Below are 27,680 nucleotides of genomic sequence, written 5' to 3' on the forward strand. Positions count from 1 at the left end.
TAAATGTAGATAAGGGCCCACGTAAAGAACTTAGAGCTAGAAAGAATTTCATCTTGTTTTTCATTTCGAAGACAAGAAGACTAAGGCCCAGAAAAGTTAAATGACTTGATGAGTATCACACGGCGAGTTTGGAGCCCCACTGGGCTGAAATTCCAGTTCAGCTTTCAGCCCATGCTCCTTGGACTGGGGACCCCCTACCCCCCAGACACCTCGTACCTCCTCTTGGACACTTTGCTTCGTTTAAAATCTCTGTTACACATGCCCAAGCCCATTCTCTACATTAAACTTACTCATCCCCAAAAGTGACATTAAAGCATGTCAGAGTAAGACAAAAGTGAGGCGCCTGGGTGGCTCAGTTGGTTAAGCATCCAATTCTTGATCTCAGCTCAGGTCATCATCTCCTGGTTCCTGGGTTCGAGCCCTGCATTGAGCTCTGTGCTGACATTGTGGAGCCTGCTTGGAATTCTCTCTCTCCCTCTCTCTCTGCCTCTCCCCTGCTCCTGGGCTTGCTCTCTCTCTCTCTCTCTCTCTCTGTCTCTCTCTCTCTCAAGATAAATAAACATTAGAAAAAAAATCATTCAAAGTAAGTAAAAAATGGGATGTAAAATACATTTCTTTTTTTTTAACGTTTTATTTATTTTTGAGACAGAAAAAGACAGAGCATGAACAGGGGAGGGGCGGAGAGAGAGGGAGACACAGAATTGGAAGCAGGCTCCAGGCTCTGGGCCATCAGCCTGACGCAGGGCTCGAACTCACGGACCGCGAGATCGTGACCTGAGCTGAAGTCGGACGCTTAACCGACTGAGCCACCCAGGCGCCCCTAAAATACATTTCTTAAAACCAGGGTTGTGTTAGGCTACCTCGCATGGCTGCACAACTAGAACACCACACTGTGTGAGGACCCGGAAGACAATGATGTCAGAGGAAGGAGACCGACATGAAAACATTCCTAAGTGTCATGAACAATTAATTTCATGAATAGAAGACAGTACCGGCACCGGGAAGGCACAGAGGAAGGACTGGCTGCCACCCCGCTCACCCCAGTTCAGCCCCAAGGCCCCGGGTTAACTTAGAGAGTCTTTACAGTGTTCCCTCCTCTCCCTTCCCTGTGATTCCCTTCATTGCCTGGGATCCTGTTGCGGCACCCCTGGAACATACACAGCTTCAGGCTCCGGAGTCCGTGCTGCCTTCTGCCGTCGGCCTCCAGGCCCGCTGGAGGAATCTTTAGATCTGGGGCACAGAGCAAGGTGCAGGGAGAGAGGGGGAACCACGGGAGACAGGAGCACAGGGAACTTGTTGGGACAGCAGCCAGGGCTTTTGTCTTTTGGGGCATAGGAGTTTGGGGTATAAATGGGAAACTGACAGATTCACACTGTTGAAAAAACTGGAAAACTAACACAAAGAAAATGGCAAACTCGTGTTTGATGATATCCGCCCCTAATTAATTATAGTCCTTATAGGAATCATTCATTTGTATCTAATTACCATGTAGCTCAGTATCGATGAAACATAACATAATTTGTGTCCTGTAACTATGCCTGAAATTTCATAAGCTTTACCCGTTGGTGCTTAGCGTTCTTAGTCTATTGCTCATGTCGCAAGCACAAGTCAAGTTAAAAGAATGTTTCATAAAGCAAAAGCCAATCGTATTCTTTTCTCCTGCCCCAAAGTTCCTGCTTTGCAACCTGCCTCCTTAAGTTCCAGGAGAGCAATCATCAGGATTATATATTTTCAGAATTATATGCTCTTGTGGCATATACACCACTGGAGCCGCCCTGCAGCTTTGAAATGGCCACAGTGGCTGTGCCAGCTGCAGAAGACGATACACACAGGTTATTACCTAGTCCTGCCCTCTGCATGGCCACAGCATAGAATCCACACCAGTTTACTGTCTGGCCACACATTCCAATATGCCCCAACTGCCGATTCACTGCAATGCTATTTATCACTTAAAGAAATCTTTTCTTTTAAAAACGTACTATCACAAAAATGCACGTCACAATCACTTAACATGTGTACTTTGCCCAGGTTCCGCATAGTGGTCTACACTCTCAGCCCATTTGAGCTAGTGCAGCAGCCTGGAATGTTCCCTCGCTCAGTGAGCCTTAGAGCCCCAAACCATAAGTGCCCAGCGAATGAGCAACATAACACTGCATCCTGAGTTTTGTGTGTGTGCAGCGCGTGCAGCTTATTTCTCTCTGGCCTCTCTTGGTGCCGTTGATTTTGTGTTCTGATGACTGCTTCTGGCACAGAGTGGCTGTCAAAGTGTGTGAGAATGTCGGTCCTTTTGGAAGCAAAGGACGAGGCGTTGCCAGATGTCACAGTGCAAGTTCCACAGGAACCGCATGTGCCTGAGGAAAAGGTCAAGGAAGCCCAGGGTAAACGGCAATAGGCAATACCATAGAAACATTATGAGAGCCTGAGATGTTGAGCCTGTCTGCAGGATAACTGGAAGAAATAATCGGCAGAATGTGACTTCAGCGGAAACAAAGAAAATGGAAAACCGGTTGCCAGTGTTTGATACTCCACAGGAAGTATGCTATAAGGACCTGCCAGCACTGATTCACTTAGCGCTCCTCTTTTCAGAGAATTCCTATGTCAAATGCATTTGCATAAGGCTGTGATCATTGCTTCCAAGAATTTTTAGAACGTAGGTTATATTAAAAGCCCCTTTTGCTTCTAACCACTCTAGTGGTAGGAATGGCTTTTCTATCCATCCTTCCGGTTCCTTAGCTACACAGCACCTCAGAGAATCCTGTTGACATGGAAAGCACAATAGCTTTAAAAATTGCTAAATAGATGGTGTGTCTTAGAACACAAAAGTTCGGTCTAAGACTGAAATCACCTGGCCAGGAAATGGCACGAGAGATCACTTTGCTGCAGTAATGATAAAAGTCCACGGCAGTAGCTGTCTCTTGCCAGGACCACCTCTCATATTTAACAAAACCAAAGCAGCTGCGCACGATTTGCTGTAGTTGAGGTGACCTTGCATCACTAACCTTTGCCTTGACTATGGACATCGGACGACCGGGCTTGAAGTTACTCTAGTGTTGAATGTTAACCTGTTGAAGCCTCCTGAAAACAAAAGAGGCAAAAATAGAAAGGGTGGAACATGTAAAGACCTGACAGTTTGCCCTGCCTCTGCTGTCTCTGAATTGAATTAGCACTTGATTCCGTGAGGACACTCAGATCACTGGATGTGCTGGCAGGTGGCAGCAGGAGGGGGTGCGTTTCCGTGCCAGGAAACTGCCGCCATGCCAATTATTTGTGGTTTCTCAACATGTGTTTTTGACACTCACCTATGCACAATGATAACAACATTTGGTTTCCCTTAAAGATTTGTTTGTAACTACAGCCTCTTTTCCCATGAAACATCCTCCCAATTCCCTCATGTGCGTTCCATATTCTCACATTTTCCAAAAGCCTCCTTCATCTCAGGGCACCGGGGTGGCTCAGTCGGTTAAGCGTCCAACTCTTGATCATGATCTCGTGGTTCATGGGATCGAGCCCTGTGTCAGGCTCTGTGCTGACAGCTGGAGCCTGCTTAGGATTCTTTCTCTCTCCCTCTCTCTCTCTCTGCCCCTCCCTTCCTCCCTCATTCTCTCTCTCTCTCTCTCTCTCTCTCTCAAAATAAACAAATAAACTACACAGTTTAATTTATTTACTTATTGAGAGAGAGAGAGAGAGAGAGAGAGAGAGAGAGAGAGAGAACATGAGCAGGAAAGCATGGAGCTTGACGTGGGGCTTGAACTCAGGAACTCCAAGATCATGACCTGAGCTAAAGTCAGATGCTTAATTGACTGAGCCACCCAAGTGCCCCAAAATAAATAAATAAACCTTTTTTTAAAGTTTTCTTCGTCTTTTGTTTCTATTTGAATTTAAAGAGAAGAAAGAGATGAATAAATACTCTAAAGTGAGAGGTTGCTTTGGATGGATTCTGCAACCTTGTAATTTTATTTTGGACGGCCATTCAAAGAGCTCTATCTGGGTCAGAAAGCAAGGAGGCCACTACCCACGACAGAGAGTCATCCCAGGCCCAGTGACAGGTTCAGCCAGAAACTGAGCTGAGGCCTTGCAGGGATCAGAGTCAAGCGGAGGGAGGTGCAGGATCAGGAGTTAAGAACAACCCCGAGCCCACAGGGCCATGTGTTTCCTGCCTCTATGAGGAGACGGCTCTCTGTTGCCCATGGCTGAACCCTGCTGTGCTATTTGCCAATTAGAGGCTGGCAGGAAGGAGCCAGGAAGAGTCCCAGCAGACACCCAGCTGACAGCTTATTGTAGAGAGGTTTGTACACAGAAGATTAAACTCATTTCTGTTGCGAGCAGCCTCACACATGTGCATTTAACATATTTATTAAGCATCTATTATGTTTAAGGATGTATGTATAAGCCACTGTGCCAACTACTGCTGTCGGTTATAAAATGTAAAATAAAATAGTAAACTGATATGTTGCCCCCCCTTTTAGCCGAAGCTGTGAAATCTTTACAGTGTCATTTATTTTAATCAGACTGGGTATTTTTGTTGCATAATAATAGACTTAATGAAGAGGGGCATTTCAGTGAGAAAGTTCTTTATCAGAAACTGTAAACTCAGATAAAGAAATAACATAGGATATATATAGGTATGTGTTCCAGAACATCATATCAGATAGAGGAAGAGAGATGTTTTAGATTATCATTTCAAATGTTTAAAAATACTTACCAAGCACAACACTCATGCCGGAAAACAAAATACACCCAAGTCTCTAGGAGTGTTCAAGCAGAAAGGAGGAGGGTAAGACAGAGTTTGGTTGAGTCTGGGGAGGTGGGCCAAGGGGTCCAGCCCACAGTCAGGAGAAAGGAGCTGCTCGTTGGCTTGAAAAAGCCCATGAGAAAGGACGGGAACCCTTTCTATGCCAGAAGTCTTCACAGACTATTACTACATGTAATACTACATGTAGTATTACAATCACCCTAAAAGGCATTTGTCTTCAGGGCCAGGGAACAGACTTAGTATAACCCCACCCCTGCCCCACATGTTCACCTGCCACCTCTGCCTGTTTGCTTCTTCCTAGACTTTCAAACAAAAGAAAGACCTAATTTCTCAATTAGGGACAAAGGCACTTACAATGTGAATACCCTTTGGGGTTATTCAGTATGGATGTATATCAGCTATAGTGTAATTTCTTAACATCAATGAGCAAAAATCAGGTCCTTCCCTGCTTTGTGAGAATGAACAGGGATTAAAGAAGGCAAGGGGTCACTGAGTATTTGAAAGCAAATGTTGCCACCAGCCAGGGAAGAACTGAAGATAACTTCTTCAAAGTTAATGGCTTGCCACAGATTGAAATTGAAACCCATAGAAGGTACCTATGGACAAAGGGATCTTTGTCATGCATTTCATTATAGAAGCTACATGTTATTTATGAAAATTAGGTGAGGGTCACCTTTTTTTTAAGCCAGTTATCTTCATATGAAAGACCATCATCATTCCTCAAGACATAGTAATGTGTCTATCATTGTGTCTGTCAAGGCAATTTCTAATCTGTAAGAATAACCTCAGACAGTAATATGTTTTAGGCTAGTATGCTCAGTGCCTTATTATGGCCTGTATCACCCTGTGCTGTGACTTTGTTCCCCTTTATAAGTATCCTTCTAGAAGCAAAGATCCTGTTTCATGTATCTCTGTGTCCCAGTAAATAGCAGATGTACCATAGACATACCCAGAAATGTTTGCGTAAGAGAATGAATAAATCTGTTCATTCAGTTGCCTGTGAATCAATCAAGAAAATTGTAGGCAACTATATTAAGTAGGATTTCTGTGCTGATATTATTATGACAATTTTGACAATTTTGATTCTTTGCAAGAATGCAAATAATGTCTTCTTGTTAGAAATAGGACATCCTCCAAAAGGTCAGGACAATAGCTTCTGCCCTGCTGCCCGTCATACATCCTTCAACATATGAATTTATTAATGTGCGTGCAATTGACTCCAAGTAGCAGAAAACCCAACTGACAGTAGCTTAAACCATAAGGACATTTATGATTTGCTTATGTGGAAGACCAGAGTTACATGACTCCGGGCTGGTTCAGCAGCTCAACAGTGCCATTTGGGGACATTAGCTCCTCCATCCTTCTGTCTCCCACTTTCGACTTATTTCCACGTGGTTTATCAGATGTAGGCTGCAGCTCTGGGCATCACATCCTGACTCTGTTTCCCAAGGCAGCAAGTGTGTGCGTGTTCCAGGGCAGAGAAGGGCAGTGCATCGGGGCAGCGAGAGAGCTCTCCTTTTACCTGAGAGGAAGATCTTTCCCAGAAACCTCCTGATAGACTTTCTCTTCCATCTCAGGTCTCATGCCTTTCCCTAAACCAGGCACTGGCAAAAGGGAATGCTATGTTTAATCCCAGTCAACAATGATTCATCTGACTCCCGTTTAAAAAGAAGAAAGAGGGAGTGGATGGGTGTTGGGCAGGCAGCTAGAAATATCTGCTGTGCCCCACCTAGTCTCCCGCTGGAAAATGAGAATCAGCTACGGTGGCCAGTCATACCTACAAGGGCTAACTCTTCTTCCAGCATTATAATCTGACTATTTATATCATTTTACTGATGGTTTTTAAAAATCCTGAACATGGGGCGCCTGGGTGGCTCAGTCGGTTAAGCGTCCGACTTCAGCCTGGGTCACGATCTCGCGGTCCATGAGTTCGAGCCCCGCGTCGGGCTCTGGACTGATGGCTCAGAGCCTGGAGCCTGCTTCCGATTCTGTCTCCCTCTCTCTCTGCCCCTCCCCCGTTCACGCTCTGTCTCTCTCTGTGTCAAAAATAAATAAACGTTAAAAAAAATTTTTTTAAATAAATAAATAAAAATCCTGAACTTGAGGAGGAGCCTAAAATATATGAGCCTTGCCCAGAATTACAAGGTTTTAGTGAGTCATGTCCCTTCCCTGCTCTGACTTTGGGTTGCTTTACTCTGGAACATTTTTATGAGTTATATGTTACAAGATTCGTGGTTTTTTTCCAATCTAATTCATATGTAAGAGGACTCGTAGGATTACAGCTTTTAGGATTACAGCACACTTCCCTAAACGGAAGTAGATTGTGTCAGCCGTGAGAAACACATCAGAGGTCTTGGCACATGCATCAGTTTGCATCAAAAGCTGTAAGGGGCCATGATATTTGTGGTTTGGGGGAAATTTTGATCCATTTAATGAATATAGTAATGTCTATTTCAGTAATTGGAATGATTTACTTGAGCTCTTTCTAGGTGAAACCATCCCTCATAGGAAATGCATTCCAAATCCTCAACACAAACTTCAAAGTATTCAGTAGTTTATCAACTTTCAGAATGACCAGTGGCTCCATGGCACATGTCTGTCCCCAGGAGACAAGCTTCCTCAAATGATAGGCCTTCCCAAGTATCTGTTTCAGTTTCTGTCCTGGGTTGGACTGACCTAGACTTCCTGTCTTGTACTTTTTATGAATCATTGTCAATTCATGTAAGAGATGCCCTAAAATGCCTTTGAAAACCCCTTGGCAGATGTGCTAGAGAAATATATTCCTGTGAGTCTAATAGCATTCATAAAGTGACACAAAATTAGATAAACTTCCCAAAATGCCTTTTTTTTTTTTTTTAAGTAAGTGTCCTGGAATTTTGTGGTATGTGTTTGTCTGGAATAAATCACATTTGGGCTGATAATTATTGTTAAGAATTTGTCGATTTTGAAACATCTCTAGACTCCCACTTGGGATTGGTATATGGCTGTCTTGTTAGCAATGTACGCAAGGCCATCTCCCTTTCCCAGCAGATGGCCCGGGAAGACACAGGCGGCAAAGAACATACCAGTTCCTTTCTCCCTGGGAATTTCATAGCCAATTTTCTGCCTCCATGATGGCCCATGTTGAGTGTCTTTGCAACTCCAAGAGCATGATTTTGGAGGTCACAGAGGGACAATTTGCAGGGCTTTTCCTTTTATCTTGTGCCATCATTTTTAGTATTTGTTCTTAAAAGACTGTTCTCAATGCTCAGTTGGTTGAGCATCAGACTCTTGCTTTTGGCTCAGGTCATGATCCCAGGTTGTGGGATCGAACCCCACATCAGGCTCCATGCTGAGCATGGAACCTGCTTAAGATTCTCTCTCTCTCCCTCTGCTTCCTTCCCCACTTGCAGTCTCTCTCTCAAATAAAAGAAAACAATAAAAAAATTAAAGACTGTTCTTTTACACTAGAATATCTGGATTGTAGGAAATATCTAAAGAAGATAACTAATTTTTTTAAAGTTACTAGACACATAGGAATTTGCTTTCTTTTTCTCTTCTGAAGTTTTTTAATTGGATTTTTTTTTACATTCATTTATTTTTGATAAACAGAGCACAAGTGGTGGAGGGGCAGGGAGAGAAGGAGACACAGAAATCGGAGCAGGCTCCAGGCTCTGAGCTGTCAGCACAGAGCCCGATGCAGGGCTCAAACTCACAAACTGTGAGATCGTGACCTGAGCTGAAGTTGGACGCTTAACTGACTGAACCACCCAGGCGCCCCTGAATTTTTTTTATTTTTAAACAACATACCTGAATACACATGCCCACTTCACGCACACACACACACACACACACACACACACACACACACCCCTAAAGTGAAGAATGATATTCAGAACAATTTTTCCAATAATGCTGTCATTGCTGAGATAATTTTTGGAACTTCATCTTTTAGAATTGGCCTAAAGAAGACTCACAACTCTTTTAAGCAAACTAGTCTCATCATTGTGTAAGTGTACCTTGTTTTGACTAAAGCCACAGATTGATCACCTTATTTACAAGGTTTGGAATCACTGAAATCAGAGCATCTCAACACTAGGCAAAATGGCAGAAATCATTGAGTTCAACTCCCTTAGTTCTGATGAGAAAGTTGAGGGCCAGAGAAGTCAATTGGCTTGCCAAAGGGTACATAGCAAGTTAGAAAATAGTTTATACCAGAAATCAACTCCAAGTATCCTTTTACTGTTTGTTAAAAGTCAAACCAGGGCGCCTGGGTGGCTCAGTCGGTTGAGCGGCCGACTTCGGCTCAGGTCATGATCTCGCGCTCCATGAGTTCAAGCCCCACGTCGGGCTCTGTGCTGACAGCTCAGAGCCTGGAGCCTGTTTCAGATTCTGTGTCTCCCTCTCTCTGACCCTCCCCCGTTCATGCTCTGTCTCTCTCTGTCTCGAAAATAAATAAAACGTTAAAAAAAATTAAAATCAAACCTAGTTTTAATACATATTTTCCACCATTAAAGATATTAAAGAAGAATCTGTCATGGACTCTGTAGATCCTTCCAGAAGCAGTCCATAATTTGTTTTGAGCAATGATAATATTGTTGTAATCAAAGCATCTTTTAAAAAGCTTATATTATTATTATAGTAATAATAATATGTAAGTTCCATTGTATTTATTTTTTAAAAAACCTGTTAGACTATAGTTATAGGTTTAAAAATATTTTTTAATGTCTTTATTTTGAGAGAGAGACAGAGTGCAAGCGGGGGGAGGGGCAGAGAGAGAAGGAGACACAGAATCTGAAGCAGGTTCCAGGCTCTGAGCTGTCAGCACAGAGCCTGATGTGGGGCTCGAACTCACAGACTGTGAGATCGTGACCTGAGCTGAAGTCGGACACTTAACCAACTGAGCCACCCAGGCTCAGCTAGTTATAGCTTTTATATAGATTTCTTAAATTCAAAACAGAATAAAACACTATCCCAGTTTTTAAATGTTCCTTGTTTTTCTCATTTCTCTTGGAGAACGTCTACAGAATGCTCCAAAGTGCTCCAAACAGTATCTGCTGGGCTGAGGCAAGCTTGTCCTTGTGCTGTGCTGTCCAGTGAAAAAGCCACTAGCCACATGTGGCTATTTAAATTTAAATTTTAGTTAACTAAATAAAATGTAAACTTCATGTCCTCAAGTACTCAGTAGCCACATTGGGCTAATAGCTATCATATATATTAGATACTACAGCTGTAAACATTTCTATCAACATAGAAAATTTTATTGATTAGCGCTGGCCTAGAATTCTTATAGTTCATATGTATTTTAATCTACTGTTTATCTCTTATATTACCTCTGGACAAGTTAGAAAGTGATGACAAGTTCTGGGAAAGTTTTTTAAATGTTTATTTGTTCTCTGAATGTTTCTAGCTTTTCTGCATAGTTTAATTTTAAAAAGGAGAAAATATTTACTTTCCCCCATTTTTAGAGCATGATTGTGTGTGTGGAATTCGTATCAATTGTCTTGTCCCGGCTGCTGAATTTTCTTAAAGTATGCTAAAATTGTGGCCAAAACCCTGTTAATGCTGCCAAAGCTATTGGCAGAAATCTCTTTACGATGGTGTAACATTTGAAATTAACTAGTCTGGACATAGACAAGGGAAGTTATGTTGAATTCATTCTTAATAGTCATTTTACTTGCAAAGACTCGATATTACCCTCCTACCTTCATTAATCCAACATCTAGAATGGAAGTCCAGGCACTAACAAGGAATGGGTCAGCTCTAAAGACTGATCTGGCATCATGCTTCTGGTCCAGGTGCAAGCCCCACCCTGCTCTACCCTCAGCAATTAGAGAGCAGTGACCAATCCTCCATGGCTTTCTACTTCGTACGATGTCCTGCCAGAACATCTTCCAGAAGACTTTTTGAACAAATAAATGCATATTTGATTTGGTCTGCCCTGAAAACCATTACATTTAACAGCAGACTCATAGGATTCATGAAGTGTGACTGCTTTGAGTTCTTTTTATTGTGGAACGGTATCCACTGAATGAACTTAGTACGACTGGAATTCTTGGGTGATTATCAGCCCTTTTGCTGCATCTGTGCTGAGTGAAATTAGGGACCAGTGAGTCACAGGCTATCACGGAAGAGGGCTAAAGTGCAGCTTATTCTGTTTGCCATTGCAAGAATAGTAAATCCTGTATTAAAATAAAGGTGAATTAGGAAAGCTACAAAGTACCATAATAAATTAGAGAGGGTCCAGAAAATAAGTAAGCAGTTTTTAGTTTCTGTGTGTATAACTTTAATATACCACTGCAGCACACACAGATACATATGCTATTTTTGTTTTCCACATGTGTTATACAAAGTATTTCTCAAAAGGATCGAATGTCTTTGAAAATTAAATAGGTAAACGTGTATCTGCTGAGACTCAGCTGGAACAGCTGGGCAGTGATCCTTTTAAACCGTCCAGAGAGTGTCAGTCTCTGGTGAGATACACTTTCCCTGCTTCTCGAAGGTGTTTGTTGTTCCTGGTGTGGTTGCTCGAGGCACGTGCTGCCCCAAGAGAATTCTGAAGCTATAACTCAGCCCAGTTTCTTTTCTTTTTTTGCTTTTTCAAAGAATTTTTTTTTTAAATCAAATGTCTCCTTGCCAACTAAATGGATGTGAAATCTGATGAAGTTGTTTGCCAAACTCTAAACAGCATCTATTGTGTCCTGTTGCCTGAAGTTATTCTTCTTTCTGTCCTACAGTCTCTGGGGTTGCTCATGAGATAGTGATAATGTCTCAATTCTTCGTTTGTAGATAACAATCAACAGAGATAGTGGTGAAGACGTGAGTTCCCCCAAACACGGGAAGGAGGACCCAGACAACATGCCCCACGTGGGCGGGAATACTTGGGCTGGCGGAACAGGTTGGTAGCACCCGCATCCTCCTGGGTCGAGCTTCCCAAAACTTCACAAGCCCAGGTAGAATGCACACCACCCCTGAGAAGGCGCAGGGACCTCTTCCTTTCTCTGCCTCCCCTGTTAGTCAGCGGGACTGTGCTTTTGCCCTGAGTCCCAGTGTGACATCAACACGTGACAAAGCTCTAGCCTTTGGAGCCCCACAGATGCTGCCACCTTGTGACCGAAGACCATTCTGACCCTCCCAGGGTGGCTTCATCAGTAAATTGGAAAATACTACCTGCCTTACCAGGTTGTGGTGAGGATTGAATGAAATCACGATTGTAAAGTGCTGCGCACAAGCCCTGGTCTGAAGAATGTATTCATTAAAAATGTTAACCCCTTCTAAATTCCATGCCCTTGGGATCATGCCAGCAATCTATAGCAAATTCTTTCTTGCCCAGCTGACTTGGAAAAGAAGTGGTCCTCGCCTTCCACATCTCAGAAGTGAGTGTGTTGAGGATGCAGGATTTTGAGATAAGAGAGTCGGCTGCAGTTTGAACTGATGGCCGTGGTCCGTTCCTTCCTCTTGGCTGCCTGATGAGAGCATTGTTCCCATGACTGCTGCCTTCCTCTTTCCTCTGCAGCAGCCGGACACACACATCTGCTGGGCCGCAGGAATAGGGCCAGACTGTGTGTGCACCGTCTGATCTTATCTCTGTCTCGTGTTGGCACGAGCTCCATGCTTCTCCTTCCCGAAGGATAGTGTGTGCCTCTTGGCCTTGACAGCCTCGGGAGGAAATGGGTTTCTGTGCTGAGACAATGTGCTATCAAATAGGCCCGTAGACTTCTTGCCTGTTCTGTTTATTCATCAAGCATCAGCTTTAAAGAAAGGGTATTTTTAGAAATGTCCTTTGATCTCGAAATCAGTGTCAAGGCAACACGATTTAATCCATGTGGAATGCGTTGTGAAATGAGCTGGCCTGACGTACATTTCCCAGCAGTGGACTACTCTGGAGCCGAGGGTCTCGCTTGTTAATCACCTTCAATCTACTAGCTCACCTCTGTCCAGACTGAAGACCCTGCTTTCGCGTCCCCCAGCCTTTATTTTTCTATCTGCCGAATCTTTTTTGCTTCAACTTCTTTGTCTGTCATTCTCCCTCAGAATTCTCTACATTGAACAGAGTTCTGACCCAAATCACCTGATTCCTCTTTTATCACCTGAGCCCCTCTCTTTCTTGTTCTTCCCATACGTTAGGAGCTGATTTAAGTTGCCTGAGACTAGCTTCAAGATGATGTCTTGAAGTCTAGAACCTCTGACCAGTGTTTTCATTTAAGTCATACAAGTTAAAGGCTCTCAGAAGTAGAGGTCATGAAGAGCTCCCCCCTGTTGCCCTCTCCACCCCCATGGGACTTCCCTAAGGGCTCCTGTGACTCATGCTGACTGCTCACACCAGCCTCTGAATGGTTGTCATCTCAGCACCTAGGAGGTGTTAAGGTCTAATCATGATCCACCCATGCCTAAGGAGAACCTGTAGGAAGGGAGTCAGTCACAGAAATAGCTTTTCTACCTCTGTAGCTCATCGTCATTGTCCAGTTACTGGTCCCCTCTGCCCACAGGCTGTCCCTTAGTGAGAACCAGCAATCGCCATCTAAGAAGAAATTTTCCACCATCAGTTTCCAAATAAAAATGAAGTCAGATATGCTCAAATCAAAGGGTAAACATACTATAATTAATAGGCTGTTGTCATGGTGTTTCCAAAAGGAAATGACCTACCTGGACTTTGGTAAGGGAAGCAGTACATGCTGAGTTCTTACTTTTCGTTTATTATACCAGTTAAGGCTCCGAGGGGGAAAAGGTCAATGTAACATAATTTAACAAAAGCCTAAAAGCTTTCAAAATTTCCACCTTGTGAAACTCAGAAATGACCTCATTCTATGTGATGAGAGGTTGTCCAATTAATAATAGTAAGAGCAACCACTTCTATATTTCCCACCAGATACTGTTCTAAGCATTTTAGCTTCATGAAAGTCCCAAGAAGTTAAGTAGTATTAGCATCTCCATTTTACAGATGAAGAGACTGAGACACAGAGAAGTTAAGGGACTTCCTTCAAGGACACATGACTAGTGCATTGGAGCCAGGATTCAAATTCAGCCTGTCCGCTTAACTGTACAGTGTTGTATTATATAATACGGGTATACGATACGACACGATGCGATACTGCACTGCCCCTCCCAATATTGAATTCTCTTCTGAGTGCCCAAGTTATGTGTGAGTGAACAAAAGAAACTGATTACTAGTATTTTCATCATTATAAAACAGAGGTAACCCAGAGGCCGAATCTAGACAATACATGTATTTTGAGGACCAACACGACATTTTAAATAACTTGAATTTGAATGTATTTAGACAAGGCAAGTTTGCTCTAGCTAGCCAAAGTTGTCACCAGTTTTTATAGTATTATCTACCTGGTCCTCTAGGCATTTAATTTATATTTACAACACAAACAGTTTCTGTAATATTACATAACACACACTTACAAGCATGCAGACTTGGGTTTATATTGGAAAGCTGTCCTGCCGCTGACAGTGTCTAAAGCTGACTGGATCTATATCCTGGCTGTCTTTCTCTTCTTTTAAGGAAAAGTAAGGTAACGTGCGAGGGACAAGGAGTGGTGCTCATTTAGTTGACAAATACATCCCAAGCTATCTATGGTGCCCAAGCCACTCTTGTAGGTGCAAAGATTTAAAATTATGTAAGATATAATCCCACCCATCATAACAGTTGGTGAGAAAAGAAAAAATAAATATTAAAGGGTAACAAATAGTGGCCAGGAGTGATCCCTGTGAGGTAGTCATCGGACGAGATGTCTTGAAATATGGGTAAACTTTGGCTGGACAGAGAAGACAAAAGGCACCCTAAACAGGGGGAAACCCTTTGTTTCCAGGAGACAACTCATTTGAACATTTAATCACTAAGTGGGTGCCATTCATATGCTTCACAGGACTGCTTTAAAGGTACGATCTGACTTTTGTCTTGTGGTCTGCATCAGTCTTGTCACCTGGACTTTCATGGTTTCCTTCCAGGGGGAAGAGACACCGCAGGCCTGGGCGGCAAAGGAGGTCCTTATCGGCTGGACGCGGGCCATGCGGTGTACCAGGTGTCTGAGGCCGAGAAAGATGCGGTTCCCGAGGAGGTGAAGAGAGCCGCCAGAGAGATGGGCCAGAAGGCCTTTCAGCAGCGGTGAGTGGGCCGCCGCAGTGAGAGCAGGGCGGCTGCTGGGGTGTGGTGTGGCGGCGGTCCCCGAGTAGATCCCGCGTCCCGTGATTTTCCACCTCATGCAGCAGCGGGGACCACAAACGGACACCCGCACCGCCCGCCTCCCAGCAGAGGCCAAGTGAACATACTCCCTTGTTCTTTTTGCTTGATGTGAATATGTTAAATGTATTCATTACGTACGATTGTGTAGGAAAAGGAATTGAGCACATTGGAAAGTCAAACCAAAGATACTGCTCTGAAAAGGGGCGCCTGGGTGGCTCAGTCGGTTAAGCGTCCGACTTCAGCTCAGGTCATGATTTCTCAGTTCATGCGTTTGAGCCCCGTGTCAGGCTCTCTGCTGACAGTTCAGAGCCTGGAGCCTGCTTCAGATTCAGTGTTTCCTCCTCTCTCTGTCCCTCCCATGCTTATGCTCTGTTTCTCTCTGTCTCTCAATAATAAATAAACATTAAAAAAAAATTTTTTTTAATTAAAAAAAAGATGCTCTGAAGAAAAATTAAAGTTCAAATCACTCTATCCACATCTGTTCCTAGGCCCCATAGGGAATTTAGAAAACTCTACGTGATAGTTGATAGTGCCTTCCTGCCCTCGGGAATCTTGTAGATGTGGGGATAGGACTAGTAAACACACACACACACATACACACTCAAACTTGCACACTCATGCCCACATACACTCCGGAAGTTAAGGCTGCAGTCACGTGGTACAGAGGTGTGCCCCCTGCCAGTACAGAGAAGGGTTGATGTCGGTGAGGTGGGGCCTGAGCTCAGCCAGGATTTGGCTCTTCCAGGAAGGGATAACACCAGAGTAGGATGAACATAGTGTCTATGGCAGAGAGAGCCAGCTTATCTATCCAGGATAATGGGGTACCAGCTGGAGGGGAATGAGGTTGAATGTGGAGTCCCTCTCAAAGGACAGAGGTCTTAAAATCCAGGCCAACGAGCCTGTGGCTTTTACATGATCTGGAACCATTCTGGGCCACTTTGATTGGAACCATCTAAAAAATAAGAATCCACATGATGCTTTCAGTAGGCATCCACATGTCTAAAAGCAAAAAATACCAAAGGACCCGCAATATCTCCTTCATGTTTGAGAGAATTGGTAGTGGTTCGGGAGGCTGATTGTTGTGCTCAGTGAAAGGGCCGGGTACAGTCGGAAGAAAGCACCCTCAAGTGTATGTGAGTAATGAAATTCCTCCCACGTAGAACATCTGGTACTACATTACATGCTGTGCTTACACATCCTGCAAGTAAACAGGACAGAACAATAGGGACAGAAACGCAGGCCCCTCCGGCCGCGCCCTCAGGAAACCCTGCCAGCAGTAGGACCCTCATATACCCAGGAGGTCAAACAAGGCAAAGTGTTCCTCCCAGCTGTTCTGCTGCCATCTCTGGAGGCCTGGAGCAGGTTATTTATCCTCACCAGGCCTGACTTTGCTCTTCTGGGATGGGGGACTTTCTTCTCTCTTCCTCTCAAAAAAGTTATGGGGGACAAATAACTATGTTAGATGTGAGAGCAGTTAGGGGCGCGTGGGTGGCTCGGTCCATTAAGTATTCCACTCTTGATCTCAGTTCTGGTCATGATCCTACGGTTCATGGGATTGAGCCCCAAATCAGGCTCTGTGCTGGTAGCAGAGAGGAGCCTGCTTGGGATTCTTCCTCTCTGCCCCTCCCTGACTTATATTCTCCCTGTCTCTCTCAAAATGAATGAACTTTAAAAAAAAAAAAAAAGGAAATGAGAGCAGTTTAAACTTCTTAAAAAAAAGTGGTAGGAATGCTATATGAAAAATCTTGCTGGGATTCAAATACTGCTCTACATTTCATACAAACAATAAAACATCCATTAGGAAAAGAACCAAAACCACATTAGGAACCAAAACCATATTAGGTATGCATCGACTAATAAGTTCCTATTGTTGCTATCCTCAGAGCCTCATAAGTAATTATCCCATCTCAATTTTTGCCTAAGTGGACAAACAGATTACTCTGACACACACATAGTTCATGGGAGGAGGCAGAAAGACCTTTCAGTAGTGCTTGGGCACAAGTATACAACCCCTTCTCTGATCTCTGTAATAGGGAGAAGGAACCTGGTTCTGTTAACCACTGCTGACAGGGAGGGGAAGGAAGCATCTGTGATAATAAGGCAACTAAATGTAGTAGCTACAAGAGAGGAAAGAGATGAAATGGGGAAGAGAGTGAGAAAACCATACACGTCTACTCATTACTGCAGAGAAGAATCTAGTCCATGTAAAAGAGAAATCCATAAGGTGATTGAAAGACGAGAGGTGGACAAGAGTATGAGAAAGGAGAGGAAGAAATAAAAACCCATGGAGATCCTGAGAAAGACAGGGCATAGCAAACACAGCAAAGAGGGTGCTTTCTGCTTTCATGGAGTAAATACTCCTATTTGGTGAGGATCCAGGTTGGTCCTGCTAAAGATTTTCTTTTGCTTTTTAGTATGAAACTTCTCAAACATAAACAAAAGTGGAGAGAAAACTTTAAGAACCCTAAGTACCTGTTCTCCCAACTTCAAGAAGAAAAATCTGGCTCCACTCCTAGTCCCCACCCTTGGTTTGTTTTGAAGCTAATCCAAGATGTCCTATCCTTTCATTGTAAACATTTCAGAGTGTATCTCTGAAAGATAAGGATTTTTAAAAAATAAAAATAAAAACACACAATACAATTATTGTGTCTTTAAAAAGTAATAATTCTTGGGGCGCCTGTGTGGCTCAGTCAGTTGAGCAATTGACTCTTGATTTTGGCTAAGGTCATAATTCCAGGGTCATTAGATCAAGCCCCACATTGGGCTCCTTGCGAGGCATAGAGCCTGCTTAAGAGTCTCTCTCTCTCTCTCTCTCTCTCTCTCTCTCTCTCTCTCTCTCTCTTTCTCTCTCTCTCTCTCTCTCTTTCTCTCTCTCTCTCTCCTTCTGCCCCTCCTCTGCTCACATGCATGCACTCTCTCAAAAAAAAGAAAAAGAAAAGAAAAGAAAGAAAAAGTAATAATTCTTTACTATCATCAAATAGTCTGTTTTAAAGCTATTTTGCAATGCTAGGCATATGTGGAATGAGGTCAGGTCCCTCCATTTATGCTTTTATATACCCTGGACCTTTTCTCCATAGTTCTTATTCCTCTTTCCCTTTATATTATTATTTATATGAAAAGTTGATTTCTCCTCCACTGGCTTAAAGTTCCTTGATGGCAGAGTATTGTGTTCTGTAATATATCCCCAGTACCTATACCCCAAACCTAGTGCATGGCAAACACTCGTACACTTGTGGAATAAATAATATGCACAAATAATGCTTTATTCAAAGACGGGCTGATACTTAATTCAGAAACTGGCTAAAACCAAATGGAGTGGGGCAATGTGTTAAATAGGTGATGGGGATTAAGGAGTGCACTTGTGATGAGCACACGGTGATGTGTGGAAGTGTGGCATCACTATATTGTACAGCTATAGCTAATATAACACTGTATGTTAACTAATTGGAATTAAAATTAAAACTTAAAAAAAAAAGAAGAAACTGGCTAAAACCAGACTGAAAGCCAGACCCATCCATCAGCCTAGAGGTCCCCCATATTACCTTGAAGAGCCTAATACTCCTGATAGGCTCTTGACATCATCAACATAGCCTCTAGTTAGCATTCATTTGTATCTGGATTCCAATTCAATACCTGTTCCTATGCATCAAGAATTGATTGACATTGTACACTGAAACTAATATTATGCTGTAAATTAACTGGAATTTAAGAACTTTTTTCTTTTTAAAAAAAAGATTCATTCAGGAAGACAAGCATAAGACATGCAGAAGGCAGGACAGAAACATTAAAGCAATAAAACCTGAATGAAATGGATGGTGAGGTATTTCACGTGCCTAAAAGAGTATTTAAGGTGGGTGCCAGGTGTGGAATGTACCTACTACCATTTGTAAAACTCATCAGCCTCACACCATAGATCTCAACTTATGTTTGTTTTCCTCATAACTGATCCAAAATTATAGTTTTTAAGGCTGACCTATAAGAAAAGTAAAATGAGAACTAAAATTCCCAGACTGTTACGTAACAATAAATATACCCTTTAAAAATATACCGTGCCAACAAAATGCAGTTAGTCCACATAGATTACTAGGATGTGAAGCAGCTGTGCCCTGCAGTTTTGATCGGTTAAAGCAGCAAAAAGACATATTTCCAGATAGTTTTGTGGGCTTGAGAGTATTAACACCAGGAAGCTTATCTGGTCCAGAGGCTAAGATTTCCTATTTTCTTTCCCCTTCCCTGCTTCAGTCTTCATCTTTCAGAATTTATCAGCTTTGAGCACCTTGTAGGCAATCTTTCTGAAAGCTGAAACAACCTGGAATATGATTTCCAGACTTCTTCGTAATTAAAACAGCATGTGATGTGTTTTGGGGTGCAATGTGATCGTGCCAGAAGTAGCCCTATCACTGGAGCGGATTCTGATCTCACTACAAAGACCAGTCCGCCCAAGGTGACTTACCAACTGCCTGACTCCTTTCCGTGTGTGTGTGTGTGTGTGTGTGTGTGTGTGTGTGTGTGTTTCTCCCTGCGTGTGTGTGTGTGTGTGTGTGTGTATGTGTGTGTGTGTGTGTGTTTCTCCCTGCTAAGGGCAAGCTATCTACATTTTTTTGTCCTAACCTCCCTTCTTTGAAAAGTATTAATCTCCCTTCTATGGGACAGAGCGTATTAGCTTCCTATGTATGAAAGAGGGGAAGTTGCATGTCCCACAGTAGTCATGGTGCCCAGCTTCTGTCAGCCTTGAGACTTGAGACATAACTTAATCTAATGAAAATTTATAGAGAGGTTTAAGAGATTGCCAAAAAGCAAACATAAGAGGTATTGTTAGGAGGTCAAGTCCTATACACGTATTCCTAGCTGTTCTTCAGAACAGAGAGTAAATTAAATTTAGAGGGCCCCTTGGCATGTCACCTTGGGGAACACCATTCAGTTATTATTTACCTTTTGATAGTCAGTGCTTTCAAATTGCTGTCTGATGGCATTTATTGAGTGCTAACATGTGCCAGGCATTGTGCTAGGTACTGGAGATTCAAAGAAAAAATAAGACTATTTCTTCTCTCAGAGGAAAAAAGAGAAAATATCCATGTAGTAAATCACATGTAATAAATGTATTTTTCATTGTATTTTTGGTTTAGTTATACACACACACACGTGCATACATACTTGTGTGCACTGGATCTCAACGTAAAGTATATTTCCTCCTGTGGAAAATAAAGTTTGAGAGACACTATGATAGAGGGAAATAGATCTATGTAGTAAAAGCAGTAATGTGCAGAGGTTTCATAGTAGATAGCTGTAGAAGATTTATGAATAGGAATGATCCGTTTTACCAGAGGGATCAAGCAAGACCTCATTGGATGTGGCCTTCAAGCGGGATCTTGAAACCTGAGTTAGTGTTAGCTGACCCCTCCAGGTGGTTGGGCAGGAACTGCAGATCTGCGCTTGGCAGGGTAGCCCTAATGTTATGTGATTCTAGTAAGCCTCCAACACTCTGCCCCATGATGGCTGGATTCTTCCCGGTGCTTGGCCTGACATGGAGGAAGAGACACCGTTCATTCTCATCTGGCATCTGGGGTTTCTGTTCCAGCCTGAGATGACAGATCTAGATTTTAGATAAGAGTTTCAGCTGTGCACACAGGATCCACACCTGCCAGCACTGCACACACGTATACACGCCCATGCACACATGCAGAGCAGTTTAGAAGACTGTGCCATTGCTAGGCTTTGTAGACATGCATTCATTAGTGCCTGTCCTAGTATCAGCACCCTTTCATTTATAGAAATTTCTAGAAACGTGATCAAATTAGCATATTATGAATGCAACACTGTAAAGTCCAAGAGAGCCTCATTCCGTGAAGGAACCTTCTCCTTATGATTAGTTTAAGATGCTGCATTTTAAATAATCCTGAGTCTTATTTTTATTTCAGTCATTCATTTGATTTCATTTTGAGCACCTATTATGTGCTAGGTACCATGCTAGGCATTGCACATATAAAAATGAGAAAGACTCAACCCTTCTCCTAAGGGAGCCTAGTTGGGGAGACAGGTGGCAGACACATAGAGCATGAGTAGTAAATGCTCTGATAGAGGGAAGCCCAAAATGCTCTGAGGCTACAGAAGACAGACCTGGGATCAGTGCAGGCTTCCTAGAGGCAGTCCTTATTGAGTTGAGTCTTGAAGAGTAAGTGGGAATAGAGACAAAGAGGCAGAGAAAGGAAGTTCCCAGTGGGGGAGAAGCCCAAGCTCTGGGTGTACAATGTGTTCAGGGATTTGTGAACGTGCTGCTGGGGCTACAGTAGAAGCTGATGATGAAGAACAATAAAAAGGAGCACCGTGCTGGCAGGTTAGAACCTCAAAGCCACAATGATATGAAAACATAATTATCCTATTAAAAGTACACAGCAATTGCCAAAAACTCTTGTATTCTACATAGCAACACATTAAGTTACATTCTTTGGGCCTGAACTGTTATCTTGGTCAACCAAATATATGTCCTTGGTCTCTAAAAGCAACCCATGGAGCTCTTCTAGGAACCTGCCACATGAACTGACCAGCTGCCAACATCGTGACACGTCTTTGGGGACATGGCAGTGGTTTGCTATAGAGCTGACTCACTGGCTTATGAGAGCCAGTTGCGCACATTCCTTTCCAAGTCAGTGCTTGGTGATCTTACTGTTAGTATTTTGGAGTTGATCATGGTGGGAGTATCTACACCACAGAAATCAGCAAATACTATAAATCAGAGTTTTTTGTTGGTTTGGTTTGATTTGGTTTGTTCTGGAAGCCTACTTGTTAACTTTTTACCAGCCTACAACTAGACATTTTCTTCCTTAGACTCTCCTAACTGGAAACGTTGCTTCTGGAGTTTTCTCCTTCAAGGCAACATCAGATACCAAGGACCTTGCTATAGTTCTAGCAGAAGACGAATGGACGTAAGGGACCACATACACATGATTTCAGCTACTGTCTTTTTCACGCCCTCTGATTACAGGCTAAAGGAGATCCAAATGAGTGAATATGATGCCACAACCTATGAAAGGTTCTCAGGTGCTGTTCGACGGCAGGTGCGCTCCCTCCGAATCATCCTGGATAATTTACAGGTAATCTCCAATAATGGGCTAAGAAAATAATCTGGGCCCAAAGCTGGGCCCATCCCAAAACTACTGGAGAAAAGTTACCTAAACCCTAATCAACCAGTCAGAAAAAAAAGTAATCAATGCCAAAATGTTTGTGTAAAACTGCAGATCACTCCCTGGCCTTCTTAGGACAGTTCTCCAAGGAAAATATTTGACCTCTCCTATCCTGTCCAAGAAGCAATAATTTGACCAGGAATCCTAGAAGACCCCAGACTCCCTGATTCCCCTATATATAAGATCTATGAGCGTCCCACCTCTACTAGAAATCCACAGATAGAATTCTTTTCCTACAAATCATTTCACTGTTGTTGACTATAGACAGAGGAACATTTCTGATCATCCAGACTGTGCACTCTCTATGTCTCCTGGCGTCTCCTCCGATGCTCCCCCTGCCCCTGCATTGCCTGCCTGTTTTTTCAGTTTTAGACTGTGGTTTCCTCAGAATAAGTTAATATTTGCTCTTTCCCCTTAAAACACTAATTAAGATGCTTCAATATTTCCTAAGCAAAGACTTGTTATTTGGAGAATTTGCTTTAAAAAAATAAATCCATATGCAAATTGGGTGAACAAAGTAACATTGAATGGTTGGATTTTTTCCAGTAAAGGCACTCACTTTACCAGTGCTCACCACCCTGGGCATCGAAGGCAACTTCTAGGTGGGCTCTGATCTCCATGGCAAGGCAAAAGGTGAATAAGAGCTGAAATGAGTGGTGCACACGAGATGAGGGCAACAAGAGATAGTGTTTATATTAAAACTGAAGAATGAGTGGTTTAGTCAGTCATTCATTTCCTAAGTTCTTGATGCACACCAGACATTAGGGATAGAAAAATAAAGTGCAGGGGCTCCTGGGTGACTCAGTCAGTTGAGCGTCCAACTTCAGCTCAGGTCATGATCTCACAGTTTGTGGGTTCGAGCCCTGCATCAGGCTCTGTGCTGACCACTTGCTCAGAGCCTGGAGCCTGCTTCAGATTCTGTGTCTCCCTCTCTTTCTGCCCCTCCTCCGCTCACGCTTTGTCTCACTCTGTTTCTCAAAAATAAATAAATGCAAACAAAAAATTTTTCAAAAAAGAAAAATAAAATGCAGCCCCTGCCCTCAAAGAAGGATTTCAAAGAAGACAAATAGGCAAATGATTTCTTACATTTGTAGGGAAATATGTGCATGATTCTATGGAATGAACGAAGAAGGGCTTCGTGGAGAATGTAATGCTTGAGTTCACACTTGAAAGAGGCTAAGGTTTCCAGATGGTTGAGGAATCAGGGCATTCCAGACATAGGACACGTGATGTACAAGTGCAGGTTGTTCAGTTTGACTCTGAAGCACATGTACATGGTGGGGGACAGTGGCAAAGGAGAAGGCTATCAAAATCACAAAGACCAGATCATGATCTGGCCCTGGCTTCCATGAGAACATGCAGACAACACTGGGTTTTACCCTGTGTACAAATAGGCCATTAGATTACTCATAGTACTGGAGAGAAATACAAGAATACATTTTTATTTTATTTATTTTTAAAAAAAAATTTTTAATGTTTATTTTTGAGAGAGACAGACAGAGTGCAAGTAGGGGAGGGGCAGAGATGGAGGGAGACACAGAATCTGAAATAGGCTCCAGGCTCTGAGCTGTCAACACAGAGCCTGACGTGGGGCTTGAACCCACAAACTGTGAGATCATGACCTGAGCTGAAGTCAAACACTTAACCGACTGAGCCACCCAAGCACCCCGCGAATATATTTTTAATTGAAGGGATGAGAATCCTCATCTGATATTAGTTCATGTCTTGACTGGTATTCATTGGGCACCAGGCTATAGTTACTTTTACAGACATCACCACATTCAATCTTCACATCAGCTCTTTGAGATAAATGATATTATGTTCACCAGATCAGCCAAAGGATGAAAAGGCAGACCCACTACTGTGACTTCTTCAAGTAGGAATCCACTTACACCTGGGTTAGAATTAGGGTTATCGTTAAGGAATGACCCTTCTGCTAAAGTCCACAGCAATGAGACCAGCATCAGAAACTGCCCAGTTTTGCTTTCCACCCTCAAGAGAGAGGTGAAAGAAAACTGTGAAGGGCTCAAAGAAAAGCAACAAATAAGATGAAATGGATGGAAAACAAGAAATTGGCACCTATTAAAAAAACCATAAGGGGATCCATAACTTTATAGATATCCTCAAATAGAGTAATTATTTCAGGGATGTTTTTCTTCTCTTCTTCCTTGGAAATCTGAAAAAGAGAAAATAGGCTTAAATAATACCAAGAAAGAGTTTTAAGATATAAGAAAGGGAATAAAAGTGATGTAATCCTTGGATGAGTACCTAAAATGGTTGTAGAACTACCATCCCTACAACTCTTCACAAATAATACAAGCATTTTAATAACAGCAAACATTTACTGAGCAATTACAATGTGCCAGAGACTCTACTAGTTGCCTTACATTATCAACATCATTATCAAGATCTCTTCCATCACCATCATCACCACCACCACCACCACCACCACCATCATCATCATCATTGTCATCACTTAGTGACTAATAGTGCCAGCCCTGGAGCCAGACAGCCTGGGTTCTGTAAAATGGAATGACAGATAATAGGGCAGTTATGCAGATTAATTCAGATGAGACATGTAAACCATTTAAAACAATGCCTGGCACATAGCGTTCTCCACAGAAGAATTTGTTTCATCATTACTTCCGTTGTATTTGCTAATATTCATCAGCGTGGACTGCAAGCCAGTTAAATGCTTTACATTCATTATGCTATTTAATCCTTATGATAAGCAGTAAGGACTATGTTCTACATTTCTTCTGAAATGTAGATATTTTGTTCCTGCAATATCCTGTAGATATTTTGAGTAAACGGAAGACTAGAAAGATGATGTAACTTGCCCTGGGTCATGTGGCTAGTGAACCAGGTATCTGGGCCCAGAGCTTGGGTCCCTATTACCTGTGAGGCCTCTGTTATCTGCTGCCAACTCTACAATTCTGTGAGAAGTATCATTCTCACCTATGCTCACAACGCACTTTGCATCATTATCCTGATGCCGACGTAGCATTGTCAAGTGCTTCCCTTATTGCATGTAGGTATTTTTGAAACCCACAGGAGTGTTATTCTCAGGTGAGCCTTCTAGTCCTCAGTTTAGAGAGATGTGCTAGCTGAAAACGCAGCAACTGGCCAAGGACAGACAGGGCCTCCTGCGGAATATGAATCTTCAGATTGTTACCAAAACAAGATGGCTTTGTTTGGTCCCCTTTTCGCCATCTTCTGCCAGTCCTGTGTGGCTCCGATTGACTAATAGCTCCCAGCTGTGTTGAGGTTGCTGTGTAATCCCAGTAACTATGGGTGTTTCCTTGGTGAACAGCAGAAAGTCTGGCCAGGAACTAGCAAATCATCATTTGAAATGACTTTTCAAAGTACATTTTCAAGCCCACGCATTGATCCCGGGTGGCTGTGCTGAGATTTGAGGAAAAGGAATGTTGTTGCCACTCCTGCTAATGTCTGCTTCAGTGAGTGTGTCTTTGCAACATGTGTCCTTCTTCTCAGTTGAGATAGCCATCACCAGTGACCTCTCTGCTTCTTGACTGGATCATGGAATATCATAGAGTCCTGGTTTTATTGGACCTTTTATGAATCGATAGCAAGAATCTTCTTATTAGAATAGAATTTATAATAAATTCAATTATACTTGGTTCAGAATCTGAATCTCTTGATTCCAGCATTCCCTAACAAAAGAAAATACCCATTCCACAAGAAGCCACTGATTTTAATCATATCTTCTCTCCAGTGTTTTGCTGATCTACAATCAGGCTAATTTCATTCTCAGGCTGAACGAAATTAGCCTTTCCCTGACTGCTTTCGCTAGCATGATATCTCCGTGAACCAACAATTATGTTCCTTTTTTTTCCTTTAGTAGTTCAAAATGAACATTAACATTTGGCATGCACTGTGCTTGGCACTGAGGGCAAAAAGATTCATAGGATACTGTCCTTGTACTCAAGAGGGCTGTAGTTTTGAGGAGTGGGAAAGACAGGTACCTGAACACATGGTTTCAGTTGAATATGGTGTCTTGGTAGACAGATGCGTAGAATGCAGTGGAAGCCCAGAGGAAAGAGATTCCAGGATGGATTTTTCAGGAAAGGACACATGAGCTGGCTCTTGAAGGATACACAAGTATTAACCAGTTAAAGGAAAGTGAAAAAGTGCCCCAGCAGAGAATATGGCATAGACAAAAGCATGACACTGTGCAGTCTCAGGGGTATGCTGAGGGCTGGTCTCCAGTATGAGCAGGATTCCATTCAGCCTAAAATGCATACAGAGACTTGGGGCTAAGAGGCAGGTAGGTGCCAGGCAAGGAATTTAGACTCTATTCTGAGCACCCACTTCGCTCATATCTAAAGAATGGAAAGCATTTCCCCATTCCTTTTATTTAGTTGATAATAACTGTATTTCATCCAGTAGACATTTATTGGATATCTCTTTTGCCTAAGGGTTCTTGCCTTCAGTGACTGACCTAGGAAAGAAGATACATGTGTAGTTATAATAGAAGACGCAATATGGTGAATGCCACAGCAGTGTTTTAAATAAAGTGCTGTGTTATGTAGACAAATGTGTGTGCAATTTCTAGGCTGCACAGTTAGGGAAAACTCAGAGGAAGTGCCACTTGAGCTGGACCATGAAGGATGAGCATGGTTTTAATTGGTAACTCTTCTAAGGATTGGCATGGAAGGACAGCCTTGACCAGAGCTTCTCAAACCTTCTGTGGAGAGAGGCCAAGTATTGTTCATCAATCATGGGCTGAGGCTTTTATAAAATAAAACAGAAATGAACTACTGAAAAAAAAAGATGTAAAAATTAGCATACAAGATACAAACCCATATTACTTAATATGAGATTCAGCAAGCATGAAAGCACTTTTTCAAATTGCTGTACAGGTTTTTAAATGCTTACTGTTCATTTCTGTTACTGATTTCATCATGGACCAGTAACAAGCGTTTACTCACCAAAGGCAGTTTGCATAGCTCCGGGCTGGACAGAAGGAATCTATGAGCAGAGGAAGAAGCCTTGAATACAAGGCTATTTGGAGAGTGACAAACTGCCTAGAGACTAGAGCTCAGAGTTTGGGGATGAGGCTGGGGGTAGTGGGAGAGAAAATGAAGGAGAAGGTGAACCCCCAAGGGCCTAGAGCACCATGCTAACTGAATTCTATAAGCAGTGAAGAGTGTGAACATGACTGAGAAAGGGAGTGGTATAGTTAGTTACATCTTCTTTAGGAGGCTTCAAAGCCATGGAAAAAGAAAGTGTCAGAGAAAGAAAAGAGAGGGGTGGGGGAACCTGGAAACCAAATTATTAAAATTACTTCAGTTATCCAGGTGACAAGTGATAAGAACCCGAACCAGACCAATCAAAGTGAAAAATAGAAAGGGTGGGACAGTTTGGAGGCTGGACAAGAAGGTAGGTAAGAAGACAGTGACTGATCGAATGTGAGGTAAGGGGAACAGTGAGGTTTTCAAGCCCTAGAGGCCAGAAATAAGGAAGCCAGGAAGAGGAGAGGCTTGTGGAGAAAGCAGATGTTTGCTTTGAATGTTATCATGTTTCTCTCACTACTGGGACTCCTACGTAAAAA

At 42.7% G+C, this 27,680-nt stretch overlaps 1 protein-coding gene across 2 annotated transcripts in view; it reads left to right on the top strand.

Moving 5' to 3' along the window:
* Positions 1-27,680, top strand: part of VWA8 (von Willebrand factor A domain containing 8) — a 363,734-nt gene that overhangs the window by 304,993 nt on the left and 31,061 nt on the right. For both annotated transcript variants that reach the window (XM_047859262.1, XM_047859340.1), the window contains 3 exons: positions 11,522-11,630; positions 14,690-14,846; positions 21,907-22,015. In XM_047859262.1, the coding sequence (XP_047715218.1) occupies positions 11,522-11,630; positions 14,690-14,846; positions 21,907-22,015 (375 nt within the window). The remainder of the gene's footprint in view (positions 1-11,521; positions 11,631-14,689; positions 14,847-21,906; positions 22,016-27,680) is intronic.

Source organism: Prionailurus viverrinus, chromosome A1, assembly GCF_022837055.1.
Source record: "Prionailurus viverrinus isolate Anna chromosome A1, UM_Priviv_1.0, whole genome shotgun sequence".
NCBI classification, from domain to species: domain Eukaryota; kingdom Metazoa; phylum Chordata; class Mammalia; order Carnivora; family Felidae; genus Prionailurus; species Prionailurus viverrinus.